Source organism: Balearica regulorum, chromosome 11 (assembly GCF_011004875.1).
Source record: "Balearica regulorum gibbericeps isolate bBalReg1 chromosome 11, bBalReg1.pri, whole genome shotgun sequence".
Lineage (NCBI taxonomy): Eukaryota > Metazoa > Chordata > Aves > Gruiformes > Gruidae > Balearica > Balearica regulorum.
The window spans coordinates 15,535,759-15,552,106 of record NC_046194.1 but is presented as its reverse complement, the minus strand read 5'-3'; the positions used below and the strand labels follow the sequence as shown (position 1 = coordinate 15,552,106).

At 41.6% G+C, this 16,348-nt stretch overlaps 2 protein-coding genes across 3 annotated transcripts; both read right to left on the bottom strand.

Moving 5' to 3' along the window:
- Window positions 1-1,812: 1,812 nt before the first annotated feature.
- LOC142603367 (uncharacterized) lies at window positions 1,813-3,766 on the bottom strand. The gene is made up of 2 exons (XM_075763434.1): window positions 3,093-3,766; window positions 1,813-2,424 (listed from the first exon to the last, which is right to left on the bottom strand). Exons 1-2 carry the CDS (start codon window positions 3,642-3,644, stop codon window positions 1,813-1,815), a joined length of 1,164 nt encoding a protein of 387 aa, XP_075619549.1. The 5' UTR covers window positions 3,645-3,766.
- Window positions 3,767-4,739: 973 nt separating this feature from the next.
- TMEM185A (transmembrane protein 185A) lies at window positions 4,740-16,059 on the bottom strand. Of its 2 annotated transcripts, none has more exons than XM_075763450.1 (7): window positions 15,809-16,059; window positions 12,968-13,144; window positions 11,339-11,546; window positions 8,710-8,793; window positions 7,621-7,797; window positions 7,148-7,271; window positions 4,740-5,358 (listed from the first exon to the last, which is right to left on the bottom strand). In XM_075763450.1, the coding sequence occupies exons 1-7, from the start codon at window positions 15,844-15,846 to the stop codon at window positions 5,114-5,116; spliced, it is 1,053 nt and encodes a 350-aa protein (XP_075619565.1). In that variant the 5' UTR covers window positions 15,847-16,059; the 3' UTR covers window positions 4,740-5,113. The 2 variants fall into 2 exon arrangements, with proteins under 2 accessions (XP_075619565.1, XP_075619566.1); XM_075763451.1 differs by having other exon boundaries at window positions 12,968-14,208; window positions 15,809-15,944.
- Window positions 16,060-16,348: the final 289 nt, after the last annotated feature.

Genomic DNA, 16,348 nt, shown 5'->3' with positions numbered 1-16,348 from the left:
CCATTTCCTCATGTCCTATCGCTGGTCACCAAAGAGAGATCAGCAGTTCCACCTCCACTGCCCCCCTGAGGAAGCTGTAAACTGGGATGAGGTCACACCTCAGCCTTCTCTTCTCCAAGCTGAACAAACAAAGTGACCTCAGCTGCTCCTCAAAAGTCTGGCCCTTGAGACCTTTTACCATCTTTGTCACCCTCCTCTGGGCACACTCTAATAGTTTGATGTCCTTTGTTACTGAGGCACCCAAAACTGCACACAGTGCAGTGTAGAGTGGGATAATCACCTCCCTTGACCAGGTAGCTATGCTGTCCTTGATGCACCACAGGGCACTCTTGACCCTTTTGGCTGCCAGGCTATACTGTTGACTCATATTCAACTTGCCATCAACCCAGACCCCCAGATATCTTTCTGCAGGGTTGCTCTCAAACCTTTTGTCCCCCAATTTGTGTGTAAACCAGGATTACTCCATCCCAGGTGCAGAATCCGGCACTTGCTCTTGTTAAATTTCATACAGTTAGTGATTGCCCAGATCTCTCTGTAAGGCCTTTCTACCTTCAAGGAACTCCACAGCTCCTCCTAGTTTAGTATCATTGGCAAACTTACTTAATGTACCTCTGTCTCCTGCATCCAGATTATTGATAAAAACATTAAAGAGCACTGGCCCTAAAACTGAGCCTGGGGAACCCCACTGGTGACTGGCCACCAGCCTGATGTAACCTCATTTACTCCAACTCTTTGAGCCTGACCCGTAATCAGGCAATCACGTAATTTCATACCAAAGGTTCAGATTGAAGTTGTCTGGAGTAGTCTCCTGTCTACCTACACCTGCAAAGCATGCAGCTGGATACCGACACACTGTTCATAGCACAAAATTTAATCCCACTCTCCTCCAATTTTCAAAACACTTCTGGATTTAAGACTTTTTATTTTATTGCATTTTACTATGAATCAAAAGCATGGCTCTTTATCACACAACAAGGGAGCAGTGCTGCACACCTGATGCCTGGCTCTCCTGGAGGTCAGCAAGATTTCTGTCTGAAAGAGGACTGAATAAATTTTGGTCCTCAGCTTACATTAATGAGGTGTTTCTAGGAAGAAGCTAGATGCAAGGGTGAGGTCAGGCCATCCTAAAGCCAACAGATGCAAAAAGATATTTTGGGGAAGTGATGTCTTCAAATTTGGCATTACAGACCACCGCTGTGAAGCAGAATTGATGAGCGATCACAGCATATACAACTCACACAATCATCTTGAACCCATTTCCCACATGAAACAGAGCAATAATGCTATTTATTTCTCAGCGAAACTCTGTGTCACCTCCTACTTCCAAAAGGGTATCTTTTCCCAATATGTCCAAAGAACAAAACCTAAGAGTTTGATTCCTCTCTCAGATCAATTGGAACCTAATCCCATTACTAACCTCAGTAGTTTCACTCCTGAATTCATTAGGAAAATGAAGGAAATTGTTTCAGTGCTCAATATTTTATTTCAAGGACTGCTTGTCAGCAAAGGACTCTGGAACTGCACTGACTTTTTCCGGACACTTGACACGACACAGTAAATTCTAAATCCTTTTACATTTCTGTTTGCCAGTCAGCAAGCCCACACCTTCTCTTCAAGGAAAAGGAATTAGTCTCCCTTGATTTTGGCCTGTTGCTGTGTTCTCATGTTAACGCCTGCAGTAGGATTCCACTGTAAAAACAGGACAGCACAACTGGCAGAGGCTTCGTATGCAGATAGTTTATTGGAACACTTAGGAGACCCTGTTCCCTTGGACTCTGCTAGGACATAGACTAAAAGGGCTGCGGAAGGTACCTAGGACGCCCCGGGCTGGGGTCCAAGGCCATTACCTGCAGGGTCGCCATCCGGGCCTGTGCAAGTCGGGCACTGTTGGTATGGTGGGGATTGGCCCTGAGGCGGCCTTAGCACAGACAGAGCAGCAGCTGCTGCCAGCCCTGGTAGGAAGGGGCTGCTGGGCACGGCCGGACCTGGGGCAGCGGCAGCAGAAGCAGCACCCTGGGCGCCAGCCGGGCCGGGGCTGCTGTGCTGTGGCAAAAGGGAGGGGGGCAGAGGATGGAGCTTCTCCCCGTCTACTGCTGCCGCAGGGCCTGAATTTGTCAAAGGGGTGGTGCGCACAGATGTACGGGCGCGTCTGACTCGGGCAGCTGCCTTGCCACGCGCAGTCTTCCTGGGTGCAGAGGTGCGCCTGTTCTCCCTTGGACCTGCTGGGAATGGACCGCTCTTCTCCTCGGGTGTGTCTTCCCACACAAGCTCAGCATCTGCTTTTCTTTTCTGTAGGCGTGCGTACAAAGCCATGTCCCGCGCAAATCTTGCTGGTATTTGATTTTTTAGATTAAAGCTTTGCTTGTACTTCATTAGCTGATAGGGAAAATGTCTTCTAAAGTTCGGGTTGTAGTAGAAGTGAAACTAAAAAATGCAAAGGAAAAGAGTTAGTTGCCACCACCTTGTGACTAGAAACCACAAAGACACGATAACTAAGAACTTTAATTGCAAAAGAGAAATGTGGATGCTAAAAAAGGACTGTCGGGGCATTCTAAACCTGAAGTGTCAGCTGAATAAAAAGGTGCCATCAGTCCTGTTAAGCAGTCACCAGCCTCGTGTGTTTGCTGCTGGTAGCAGAGAAGCAAAGGATTTTCAAAAGCATACAAACTTACTTAGAAACCCAAATACCATTACTTTTCAGCAACTTTGGCATGGAATGAACATGCAGGTAATGATACGATGCTGACATGTACCTTCTCAGCCTTCAGCAAATGCCACAAGAAAACTGCACATTTGGTACAGCAAGACACACAGCAAACAACAACAACAAAAAAATCCCGATACAATGAGAGTATCTTTTCATTTTATGCGTTCAAAGTAATTGGAAGTAACCAACATATATTTTTTGTCAGCATTTCTACTACTCAGAAATGCTACCTCAAAAACTCCCAAACATGAGCCAAGGAGACAAATGACAATCAGGACATTTATTACCATCCTCATCTCCTACGTGGTAAAGGCTTGTTTCGTTGGAACAGAAATCTGTCCCACTAGAATATTCTGAGAGTTTGCACATAGAGGATCCAACATACCTCCCTAAGTCTTTCTTCTACTAGCAAGTCCTTGCGCGAACCCGATTTCGGAAAATCACACAGCTTTCGGGTGAATCCGTGCAGATGGAGTTCATGAGCGAAGCTTCTCATGCTCTCACTTTCAAAAATTTTCAGACGTCCTTTCCTTGCCAGTACTTCCTCTTCAAACAATTCTTCATGAATCACTATAGACTTTCCGTTGTCACCCCACCAAATGGACTCAAACAGGTCGTTGTCAACAACGTCCCAGAGCTTCTTCAGAAAACTAAGGCATATAGAGGCATGGCCTTTGCAAGAGCCCTCCTCAGATGAATTCAGATGCTCTCTTTTTGACGAGGGTTGCTTAGTTGAAGACTGTGAAGACCCTTCTTCTATTGGAGGTCCAAAGGCAGCATCACTAGCTGCAATTTTGTCACATGGTGGACAGAGAGAAGTCAAGCCTGATGGCTCAACTCCATTGGCCAGAACAGAATCACATGAAGTTTCCGATGAGGAAAGCTCCATTTTAAATTCTTTTTTCTCAGTTTGAGTAATTTTTTCAGTTGAATCCATCTACCTTAGCAGCCAGGCTGTCCTGACAGCCAGCCAGCTGAAAGGAAGTGACTGAGTGACTGAGAATCCCAAGGGAAGATTCTCAAGCATCACTATGACACTCATGCTGCGCTTCCATGACATCACAGAGCAGTGTCTGTTTCCTAGCAACATGAAGCAGCAGCAGCAGCAAGCCATTTCTTTTCATTTACGTATTTTATGTCTCAAGAGCCTAAAAGTAAATAAAACCGCAATGAAATTTTAAGTGTAGTGGTAGGACAGTGCTGTGTTGGGTTTCAGCCAGTACCTGGTCCACAGGGAAGAGGGAGGATTGCAACGTTACAAATGAAAGCACCACACCTCTGAAGTTTTTCAGGTGTGCACCTTTTATACATGCAGAAGTGTCCATAGACTCTTTGCTCTTATCTCATTGCCTTGCTAACACTAAGGAAACATGACCTGTGATACACAGTTACCTAAACTGTAGGTTCCCCTAAACACAAAAAGCAGCTCTAAGGATGTGGGAGTATCTGACATCTGTTGTTATAAACTACTGGAGCATAGGTTTCAAAGACTAAAGTTCTCTAAAACCCCTGGAAATCCAAGACAATCAGTCAAAGGAGGTCTGTCTTCAAACAATAAAATGCTATACCAACTCCAATGAGTTCCTATCTTGAGAAGTTTAATCATTTACACCAACATGAAGTTGGTAATGAAGACCAAGCTATGATACTTACACCAGCTAACCCACAGCTGTAAAACCACAGCTAATGTTTCTAGCATAAACTGCATGCGCAGTGCAAAAGGGAACAGCTTATTAAACAGCCAGTCTAATGGGAGAATGGTGTACACGCTGCTCAAGAAGAATTAAAACATGAAACTGGAAAAGCAACACTTAACTCCCAAGCCAGTGCAAAAGTTGAAATACTTACATGAAAATTTACATAGGTAACTCAAAACCATCACGTAAGTTGCTATACATTCCATTTCCCCCAAAAAAAGCTTTCCAGTCTTGCCTAAGTACAACACTCCTGTGCCTCTGTGGTTAAGACAATGATTGTGGTACTGTAGAAGAGGTACTGTACTAAGACACCCCCAAAGCATTTAAAACAGACATGGAAATCAAGCGTATATTTAGGACCTAAAAGCCACCTGGAATAGCATAGGCATTTCATACAGGGTTTTTAAAAAAATACTTTTAGATAATACTTATACTGTACACAACGAGACTTTTAAACAATATATTACACTGCTAAAATGTTCATATAAATACTATACAGGCAAGTGTGTAACCGACCCATTAGGAAGGTTCACAAATTAGACCACCATGTATCTCTGGAAAAACTCTCAGATTATCTTGAAGATCTCCGATTTGTGTAATCCAAGCCACTGATTCAGCAATACCTATTTTAAAGTAACTAGGACAAGGCATGAGATGAAATACATTTGTCCGTTGATTCCCAGTTCAAGTTTAATATTCTGCTGTCATCTTAATCTGGCATATCAATGTTTAACTTGGGAGGTGGAATCACGTATTTTCCAGGACTCTGTGTAATGACCACTCCAGTCTTTTTTCGAAACATTGGTGCAATTTTTGGTGGTTCAGGCAGTGGTGTTTCTTCTGTTTCCTCATTATCTTCATGATGAAGATCATAAGAAATATTTCCATATTCTCGTAAGAATGGGAAAATTTCAAGCAGGAACTGGCAAAAGTCTTTGCGAATTCCAAACCACCCTAAAAAAAAAATCATTTCACGTTATTTAGAACAGGATGAAAATTTAATTTGCAGACTATGCAACCTCGTTTAAGTTCTCATGATTGTTTGCATATGAACAATATAAAATTGGTTATCGCTGCTTCTCAGTGTGTTACACCTATCACATAGTAACATTGCAGTTGAGATTAAATATACACAGACATACATACAGAATATATACACGCATTTGCATGCATCTGCTTGTCTGTACATGCAATGTCTGTGTGCGTATATTCACATGTATAAGTTACAGCTATATACTACAGCAAGACTCTATTTCATTTCACATGTTAAGCAGTGTCAGGTCACATCAGTACACGGGGAAAGAACACAAAAAGGACTTTGCATCTCAATCAAAGCAAATCGGTGTCATGTGGGAAGACATTCATGGCAACTTTTGTTTGGTACTTATAGGTTACAATACCAGAGGGAATGTGATGGCATAGGCAGACATAGATTAGTAATGTATGTATTCAGTATTCCCCCAAAACTTTTGTTGTTGGCTAAATATGCGATGCCAGGAGCATCTTATCCTTGGTATTACCTGTGCTAGATAAGAAAACAGTACACATTCTATGTTTGTCACCTATTTTGCTATATGCAAAGACTTGAAAAGAGAGCATTTAAGTGAGTGGCACTTGTAATTCAGCAGATCGCACTCCTCTATTAATCAACACCAAAGGTCAGTGTTAAAAGGAACAGCCTGCCCTAGTCAAATCTTTGAACAAAACCAAAGTTTCAAGTGTTTGCCAGGGAAGACCCCACGCAACCCATCTTTCTGCAGAGATTATACTTCCTGGACAACCGGTGCATTTCGCTTAGCACTTTAAAGGTAGATTTTTAAGCAAGTCTTCCAAGGCGTACTTCAGATGAACAGTCTTTTTAGAAAATTTACATAAATATTCATTAACCTGACAATACAAAATGGACATGTGGCTTTCCAAAAGACTAATGTGGCCATAAATTATCAAAGACATGCATCAAAAAAATAAATATCACCAGTAACAATTTTCCATGCAATAACAACAATATAAAAGTAAACTAAATGTATGGAGATAAGCTTAGTCATGACCAAATAAAGAAATTCTCAAATATACTTCACAGTCAGACCAGAACTGGAGTTTGTATAACATCCATCACAGCCGGTTCCTTTCAACTCTGAAAAACCCCAACAAATTTTATTGCCTTTTCAACATGGAACATGAACTGCAATGTCAATGTGAAGAGCTACTCATCTGCACTGGTTCAGTAACATTAGATGGCTGAAAGTGCAAAGGCTCCTTTTGGCAGTGCTAGCTGTGGTGGGGATAAAAGCTTCGTAACTCTACACTGGCCACTCAGGCAACTGAAGTTACAACTAAGCAGCGCAGAGCGCTGTTTGGCCAAAGAGAAAAGAATACTAGTTCAGGCTACTAGGACAAATGCTAATTAAAAGTGGTAGGTGCTACACTATTTTCAGAACCCAGAGTAGAAAGATCCAGTCATGTCCCATGAGAATGAAATCCATGGAAATAAGGAAGGATAAAAAGCTAAAATTTCAAGTTGAGTCCAAGCAGAAGTTATGCTCTTAGAGGAATATGAAAAAAAATCAAGAGACACTATAAACACTGAAAACTTACTAAAATAATGTGAAAACAATAGTAACAAACATCTGAATTCTTTCGTGAGAGAATAAACACAAAAAAGCCCTTTTTGAAAATACAAATCTTAATGAAGCACATTTAAGCCTTGAGTTTCAAGCCGTTTCCATGATTTTTAGATACTTACAGTGATTTCCTCCTTTTTGTCCAAATGTTGTTGCCATTAAAGTTATCAGTGAAAGCCAGAGAGGAACAAATATGGGTATAAAAGAAAAAGAATTATGCCCATCCAATCTGTGTACTAGTAAGATCTAAATGGAAAAAAAATAAAAAATATGCAACGTCAGTTTAATTGCAATACTCACTTTCAAGCTTCTTAAAACATATGCTTATCTCAGATCTTTAACTTCACCCGTCTGTGAAGAAAAATGGCCTCCACAGAAACATGTAGTTACAGTTCCAATGTGATGCATGTTTTACTCAAAAAACTTTAAAAAAACCCCCTGTAGAATTCTTGTTTTTCTTTCATGTTTGCTGTTAGTATTTTATTCCAAAACAAAAAGTGGTGCTCTCATTTTAGTAAGTTAAAAAAAGAGAGCGACATTCATCACTCACTGAAAAAAGAACAAGATACATAAAACTCGTTATGCTTTTTCCTACCTCAAATGTGAGCAGTGGAACTACAATTGTCATCCAGCTGACAGCCATTGTTATGTGTGTCCTCCTTTGCTCAGCAATCACATCCATAGAGCGCAAGAACAGAACAGACCATACGATGTAATAGAGCACTACTAGACAGAGGAAGGACATCAAGATCCACAGTGGAACACAAACAACCTGAAAGAAAAAGAAATTAACTGCTTTCCCCCCTCCAACAGTCATACATTTTTATCAGTTTGATTTGTTTCAGGTGTGCACTTTTTAAATAAAGCAAGTCTACATATTAAGCCTAAACAAGAAATTTAAGTGTAATGCTCTTTAACTAATATAATCTCTAACAGAAAAGCTTCACAAATCGCGTGCACTGTTACAAGCCATAGCAGCTCTTTGGGGTTCCTCAGTTAGCTCTGTGAAGTCCATCAAGCTGAAACAATTTAAAATTAAGTCAATATAGTTCAACTTTATTAGGACTTCTGTGATTTTTTTTGCATGCGCTCAAACAGTACTTGAAATTGATTTTAGCAATTATTTTCTACACTGGACACCTTACTCGAAACAGTTTCTAAATTAGATCCTTTTCCTAGTTTCTTGGGAAATACATAAGACAGTCATAATCATGCTAGATTATCAGTTTTATAGTAGTTTACAAAAAGCCAGACAGAAACAGTGGGTTTGTATTCTAAAGGCATTTGGGACAGATGATCTCAGCAGTTTTGACAGTGACCACTTGCACAGCAAGTGGATTTACGTGCATGGTAACACAAAAATAAAACTAGTTATTTGCCACACCATATTTACCAACACATTCCCCAACTCACCAGTCATTTTCATGGCTAGTTTAGTGTTCCCACTGGAAACTTGTGGTTAGGATTTCTCTTTCAACAACCAGTCAGAGATTAAGTGCAGTTGATAGCATGTCCCTCTCCCCCAAAGGATGAAATGCCCAAAGAACAGCCTGTTTCCCATGACCACTGAATGAGCAAAAACGTGATCATGGACTCTAATCATACATTAACTGTTCCCTATAGTAAATAGCTTTATGAAATTCAGCATTTGAACAAGGATAAGAAGAAAACACTTGTTACATACAAGCCACGGCCATCTGATGATCTCGTCTAGTCTGAGTGCAATAAATATGAACTGTAGAATGTTGACTGAACACAGGATTTCCAACTAGAAAAAGAAAATACATTAGTTAACTCTTAGCATGATAAAGCTACTTCCAGGATAACCAAAGAATCTGTCAAAGGACTTTTCTGACTCCATGCTTATCACTTTTCTTCAGGAAAGGAATACTGCTAGAATTAAACTAACAAGTAGTAAAGAGTCCTTCAATTTAAAATTAGGAAAATTTATCTTTAAAGATATCCTTTAGCAGTTGCAGTAATATACAGATGAAAGTTGCATGGGTTTAACTACCAACTGGCCAGTTTAAAAGTCCCAGCTCTATCTGGGGAGGAAAAGAAATACATAGAATAGTGGAAAATGACATTCAAATTCAATCATTTACTGTATAATTGAGAGATATTTTAAATGACGCTGAAGACACTTGGGTTTTGAGGCAATACAGAAAAGCAATACTTCTCATTAAAAATGTCAATGAAAGCTTTTTGCATGTGCCGCTTTCCACTATGAGAACTAACCCTATATTATACTTTTAAAACCAAGTTTCTGACTAGCTTGAACAAAATGAAAAAATGAAAAACCAGCAGACTTGGCAAGATTCTGTTTCTAAAGTTATGGGCAACCCTACGTGGGTAGGAATATCAAAGATAAAACAGAAAATTATTATTTGAAAAGACTAACTGAAGCTCTTGAGTGTAAGAAACATTTTCCATTTAAAAAAACTCATGTAGGTATGTAAGGCATCTTTGAAATGTACTATTTCTCAGAAGGCAGACACTACACTCTACTTTTCACTAACATCAGATTGTGTACTATGATGTCGTGGATAAATGCCTCTGAAATTCATAGTACAGGGAGTCAAAAATCTAACAGGCCCCAGGCACTTGCCTACTTCAGAGACTGCACTGAAGTCTTCGAAGTACAGGTTACTTTAAAGAGACTGGAAAACTAGATTTAAAATAATTTTGTACCACTGGCTTTTTCAAAAGAATAAACCAGCATAAAATCCCCCGCACAAGCATAAGACCAAGCAACCTGGAATGTCCAAGAACAAATAGGCAGAAAAATAAGGAGATCAGAGGATCAATTGTTTTAAGTAATTTTTAGAATCAAGTAAACATTTGAGCTATATATGACAAGCGCATGTATATTTGGAGTGGCTAGGCTCACAACTTAATGAATTCAATATGCCTTAAATAAATGGTGCTTTGACTGTAAAAACAGTGTAACACAAAAGAGAGCTTTTTCTGAGCCCACTGTAATACACAGACAAAACCCCACTATGTATTTACTGATCACCTAACCAGTTACAGAATAGGAACAAGCAGACAATATATTTTCAGGTTGAATAATTATGAAAATAGTAATAGATTAACAACTACTTTGATTACTCATACAAAAAATTAATATCCTGGATTAAAGACAGGCCTCTCTTATGATTCTAGCAAATGAAAGGGAAATAAATCTTCCCAGAGTAAAAAGAAAAGAAAGTAGAACAGCAGTAAGCAAAGATGACAAACTAGTAAAAAATGAGTTGACAGTTCAACTGCGTAACTTATTTTCTTTGAGAGAGGTGTTGTCTTTTAGGGGTGAGTGGATTCCACTTTTTTTTGCCAGAACTTAGCAGCTGTGCAGTCACCTGTAAATCAGTGGGTAATCAAGCACCATCCAGTAGAAGGCAAGTACTTCTACACATTTTACTTTTAGGAATGGTTAACTGAATAGAACTCCGCAAAATGAAATTCTATTTGCAATAGTTTTCAATCAACAATTTAAGGTATTTAAGTTTACCAGCCATCCTAGCAATCACTTAGCAAAAATGTTTCTCTCTCTAGAAAGAAACTCAGCTTATGCTAAATGTTAGAGAAATATGCCCTTGAAATTAAAAAACCTGAAAAAGCTGAACCTCATCTAAAAAAATCAGATTTTTAATTGTCATGGGGTAGTTTGAGGACATAGCAAAAAAAAAATCCTTAAAAAAAAAATCAATTCAGTAAGAATCCTAAGTTTATTGCAAAATGCCACAACTGTGGGAGGATCTTGAGAATCCTTGTGAAGTCCTTCCAAAACCAAAAGGAGCGAGTTAGAGAGGAAAAAAGATAGCAGCAGAAAATAAAACACTACTGTTTTACACCTACCATCTGCATTCCCAAATTAAAGATTAAGTACACAGACTGGGATAGTAAGAAATTTCCAGCCCTGATTATCTAGGGCTCTGAAAGTTCAATTCTGCCTAGGGACAGTGCTTACTATCAGTGGAATTTTCTTCAGTAATTTCCGTTTAAGTGTCTGGTGTTAGTCCACATTGCAGAGTTTGTGGTGAGTTCTTTTAACACACAATAAGAAAAAGGCAAGTTTAAAACATGCTGCAGTTTGGTAGTTGGAAAAAAAAAAACAAACAACCAAACCAGAAGAGATCAGAAAAAATTGCATTATTCCTGATCCTGATTTTTCACTCTAGCAGGTCAGTGCAAAAAGTTAATTCAAGTGATGCAGTCATTCATATCATGCTTTACTGGGAGATGAACTGGAACCGAATCGATATAGAGTCTTGCATCACCACAAATTTCACACACAACAAACGAAGCGTTACCTCCAGGGACCTGTCATGTCGGAATCCCCACACACAAGCTGCCACCGACACTGGAGATACAAAGAATAATGGCATGAAGACCAGGAGCCAGAAATGGGTTCCTCTTTCGATCCTGTCACACACCAGAACTTCAAACATCAGCAGCAGCAGGTGGATGCCTACTGCAATCAGCATAGCTTTGAACTCCACACAGGTTTCTCCTTCTGCTCTAAAGAGAGAATAGGGAAGCATTCAGTTCACTTGTCAATGAGAAAGCACACTCTGTTTACCATTGATAAGTCTCAGGTATTAAATCTTGTTCCTAACAAACATAAGACATTACGCCCAGCCACTATTAAACTACACTCCTAATGACATAACAGGATTTCTTGCCCATAATGCTGCACATTTAAAGTACTTTCCCTCAAAGTGGGCAGTGGGATTTTTACAACTTGAAAATTTTCTAAGGATTCCATAGCTGCACAGACAAAACAGGATTTCTTTGCTACTATGTAAAGACTCAGGTATCATGCAGGCTGTTAGGAAGTAAGTGAAGTCTAAAACCATGTTTGGTTCCTGCACCAGCTGTCATTGAATCCACATCTTTCCCCAGAATGTCTTTATTCACCAAAATCAGTGTATTTAGTAATAGATAATATTCTGTTGCAAAAGTAAAATGCCTGTAAAACAACAGCACAGACAGATAAACCACACTTCTTCCTACACAAGTAAAACCATTACTAGAAGGGGCAAGCAAGACCTGAACCATACAATACAGTGTATCGGAATGAGACCTATGCACATTTTTTCATTTACTATTCACCATAGTTTGAAAAGAGGATTGAATTTATTTCACTTCATTTAGGGTAGTTTTTCCTTTTCCCCTAGCATGTCCAAATTCACATTCTACTTGGATTACCAAAAAAGTAAACACTGATGTATCTAAAGGTCTGAAAATTATTTTACCATAGACTTACAATTAAAATATCAACATTAAACAACTTTGACAAAAATGAAAAGGAATTTACAGAATTTCTTCCCACAAACATCTTACTTTGCAAATGTTACACATTTGCCTATATTAGTGTATTAAACTACTCGAATATTTCTTATAAAACTGCCACTAAAGTCTGGAAAAAAATTCTCTATGTTCACTGCATATTCAAGAATTGCTGAATATTCATCCGTACGTTCACTGAGGTTATACACAGACCAAGGGGGGTGTGGAGTGTGGAATCCACATTCTTCAGGCTGATCCGCACATTTCAAGAAACTGATTTTGAAAATAATCCAATTAAATACAGTATATTCCTAGCACATATGAAGACACATATTTCTATATGGCTTATACTAAATCAAATAATTCCCAATGTTCTAACAGCAAAAAGTCACTCCATGAGAAGTTTTCGTTTCCAAAGACAATACTGTTGAAGCCTGTGATAAACTGTTGCAACTATGACTAAGACATCCATAGGTGCATAAAACCGTTTGCATACACTATGTGTTATGATAATTATTTTAAATATGGTAAAAACAAACCTCCCGAATGCTGTATCTTCATTTGTTAAAAAAACATATTTATGAATTTAATTCAGTAGAGAAAGCACATTATGTTCCCTCTGTTTTGCAAAAGAAGTATCTTCAACTTACCGATACTGCGGGTTTCGAGCCCATACTCCTGTTCCCACTGAGGCACCAACAATCACCATTAACTTCCATAGCCATATTGGAGCAAATACAGCCCAGTAACTCCACTGAATTTTGTCATCCAGGCGTAGGGAGAGCAACACAGAAAAAAGCAGCAGGCAGGCATAAATAAGAAATTTGCTATTAAACAAACAAAAAAACAGAGTCAGAAATGAAGGCAGGCAACTTAACGTGAACTTTGTAGAGAACAAGAAAATCAATCATAGCTGAAATTTAATCAGGATACTTCCAAACTGAAAACATGTGTCAAGCTTTTTGCAAAGAATCAAATCAGTTCTGAAGACATCATAAATAGAGCTTTCTTTCACTTATAAAACCTTTGTTTCAATGGAACACATCAAAAGGATTCTTGCATGACAAACTTAATGAATGGACATCTATAAATAGTTCCCTCCCACAAGGATCCAGTCAGGAGCTGTATTATTAGAGGCTCAGAAATACACCACTTGTACATGGTTTTAGAAAATGTCTTCTCTTGTACAAATCAGATGAGACTTTCGAGTGTCAAAAACTAGGTTACATAATTTATGTAATTTTATCCACACCATTTTTAACTATTACATATTGTAATAAGGCAGACTCCAGAGATTTTATTTTTTCTTAATTTTTTTACATTCAGTTAAAGAAAGCAACATTATAGAAAAAAAATAGGTTAAACTTTTAACAAAGTTAGTGATTATAGAGTGAAGTTTCTAACTGGAACACTGAGGCTGGTGCTTACAAGTTTAAAATAGTTATGTTGATATATTTTATAAACTAGTCAGCCTAACAATCAATAAATGTGTCCGGAATACTTGAGAGGAGTGGCACAGAAATTGCTTGCGCCACCAAAAATCAGACAAAATAATTATGTAGTGCATGATTTCCTCACACTACAGGAAGGGAAAAAGTCACCCACCCATTCACCAGAGGATCACAGGCTGCTTTATAAAACACGTAATTAGGCTTCAAGACCACTTCAGTGAAGTAATTATATGTATTTCAAGACACAGATAACTTAAGGAACAGAGTAAATACTTAACACAAAGGAGCATTAGTCAGGAATACTACCCTTACTCCAACAGCACAACTCAAACTACCTACTTTCACTCTCGTTAAAGAGTAAAACATTTGTTAGATCAGCATTGCCTCGTTGGGATCCCAAGCTGCTTTGTCTCTATTCAGGACAAGTGTCTGGGCCGCTCCTTAATAAGAAAAAGTAGTTTTATTGTGCCAGCATCTCCTCACATGCTTGATCAAACTACCACAGGGTAGGATGGTATAAATCAACGGTCACTCTTCACAGCAGCACAGAAATCCCCCAAATTCCTAGGCTATTCATACTTTTCCAATATCCAATATTTGTGTAATTTGTACTTTCCCTGGCTCCTCAATAACTACAGAAGTAAAATGCCATGTGGTGAAATACCAGTGCTCCCTTAGTGTTCCAGTAAACATCAAAATATTCAAGATTATCTGCACAAGTGCAACATTCAGCTTGCTCGCTCATCATTTAGATGGCATCCAAACAAGCTGCAAGCATCGCTTCGCAGTAAGAAAACTTTATCAGGTTCTGGAACTTCTGTTCCTACTTTCGCATTACGTCCAACCACATACATTTAAGTTGTTTATTTCTCCATCTCTGCAACAATGCATTTCCCGAAGCATTGGTCACCCTTCTGATTGTCTAAACAACCGATTGAACACAGCTTTTTGTGATTCAATCATGCAGGGCCTCTTTCACAAGCAAGATTTTTCCAGGACTCGCAGTATTTCATGCCACCCTGCACAAATTACTTGCAGGCCTTCATTCTGGGGTCTTAAAATACCTGGTAACAGCAAATGCAGTAAAATTCATTTTCTCAGCTTCTTTAAAAGCTACCTGTAATCTGTACTTGCTTGCAAGACAGCAGAACCCCAAGTTGTAGTGACTATCACCTTGTTAGTTTTAAGAGAGCCCGGAACAAAGCATCGCCATCAGCAGTCGAGCCCAATCGGATGGTTAAGCGCGATGCCTTCACACCTGCAAAACCCGAGCCTCCGCCATACATTTAGCTACGTGCCGGTGTTAGAACCTAAAGCCGCTTTGCTTTCCAGTGTAAGTCTTTATACCTCCAATCATCAAATTGAAAAATTCACGAATCAGAAGGAGACTTGGAATAACCTGAGAAAGTCACGTAATAAAACGAGAAGATGACTGCAATCCGGCCTGGAAACCGGACGCGGGACACCCGCGCTTACAGCCACCCTGACCCCAGGGACCCACACCCGCGGGCGGCGGCACGGAACCGCTCCAACAGCGTGTTCCAAGCGTCCCCCGAGCCGCCCGCACCGGAGCGCTGCCGCCGCCCTGCGGAAGGGCCACCCGCTCCGAGCTCCGCTGAAACGCTCGCGGAGCGCACACCGGCGCTGCTCCAGACCGGCCCGGCGCCGCTCCCCAGCGCGCTCCCGGGATAACGCTGCCGAAGCCGGTAGCCGACTCGACCCCCCCCCCCCCCCCCCGCGCTGCACGGCCGTGCCGAGACCCCGAGCGGCGATGGGCAGCGGAGCCGGGACCGGCCGCGCTTCCCTCCTCGCCGCCAGTTCAGCTCAGGCCCCGCCGCGCCGCCGCTTCCGGACGCGTCCCGCTACCGGCGCGGAGGAGGGGAGCCTCCGCCCAACAGCAGCGCTACACCGGGGCGGGGAGCCGCCGGGACCGGGCGAGGTGCCGCTCCACCAGCATGCGGACCGGCAGTGGCCCGCCGAACAGGCCCTAACGAGGCGGCGCGGCCCGAGGCCGCCCGTTAAGCACCAGGCCTCCCTCACCTGGGGTTGAAATCCTGGAACAAGCCGCGCAGGTTCATTGCGGCTCGACCCTCCGCCCCCGCCGCACTCTACCAGGCACGCATGGCGCGGCCGCCGCCGCCACCGGAGCCTGGCCTGGCCTGGCAGCCCCGCCCCCGCCGGAACCGGGCAGGCCGCACCGCGCATGCGCGTCCCCCGCCAGGCCCCCCCCCCCCCCCCCCCACGGCGGCGTTCCTCTGCCGGGAAACGGGAGTGAGACTCTACGGGGTTCATGGGTGAGCACTGCGCATGCGCGAGTCATCGGAGGGCGCATGCGCTCTAACCAAGACGGAAGCTCTGTCGGCAGCCGGGCCGGGCTCTGACTCGGGCGGGGAGGTAGCGGTCCGGGTCTCACCGCGTTGCTCCCTCGTCAGCCCTCCCGGCGGGGGCGGGCCTTGTTTGGGGCAGTGGCTGGTAGGCCGTTGCGCCGCGCCCCACCGGGAGAAGGCAGGGGGTGGCTCGGGCTTCTCCCCGCTGAAGACGCCTTTTGGGAGCGGCGCCTGAGGGGAGCCGGGTCGCAAG

Coding starts and splice junctions, on each gene's coding strand:
- LOC142603367 (XM_075763434.1), bottom strand. CDS start 3,644: ATGGATTCAACTGAAAAAATTACTCAAACTGAGAAAAAAGAATTTAAA. Junction 2,425..3,092: donor TAGAAGAAAGACTTAGGGAG/GTATGTTGGATC, acceptor TGCATTTTTTAG/TTTCACTTCTACTACAACCC.
- TMEM185A (XM_075763450.1), bottom strand. CDS start 15,846: ATGAACCTGCGCGGCTTGTTCCAGGATTTCAACCCCAG. Junction 8,794..11,338: donor GACATGACAGGTCCCTGGAG/GTAACGCTTCGT, acceptor TTCTTTTTCTAG/TTGGAAATCCTGTGTTCAGT. Junction 7,272..7,620: donor TTCCACTGCTCACATTTGAG/GTAGGAAAAAGC, acceptor TTTTCCATTTAG/ATCTTACTAGTACACAGATT.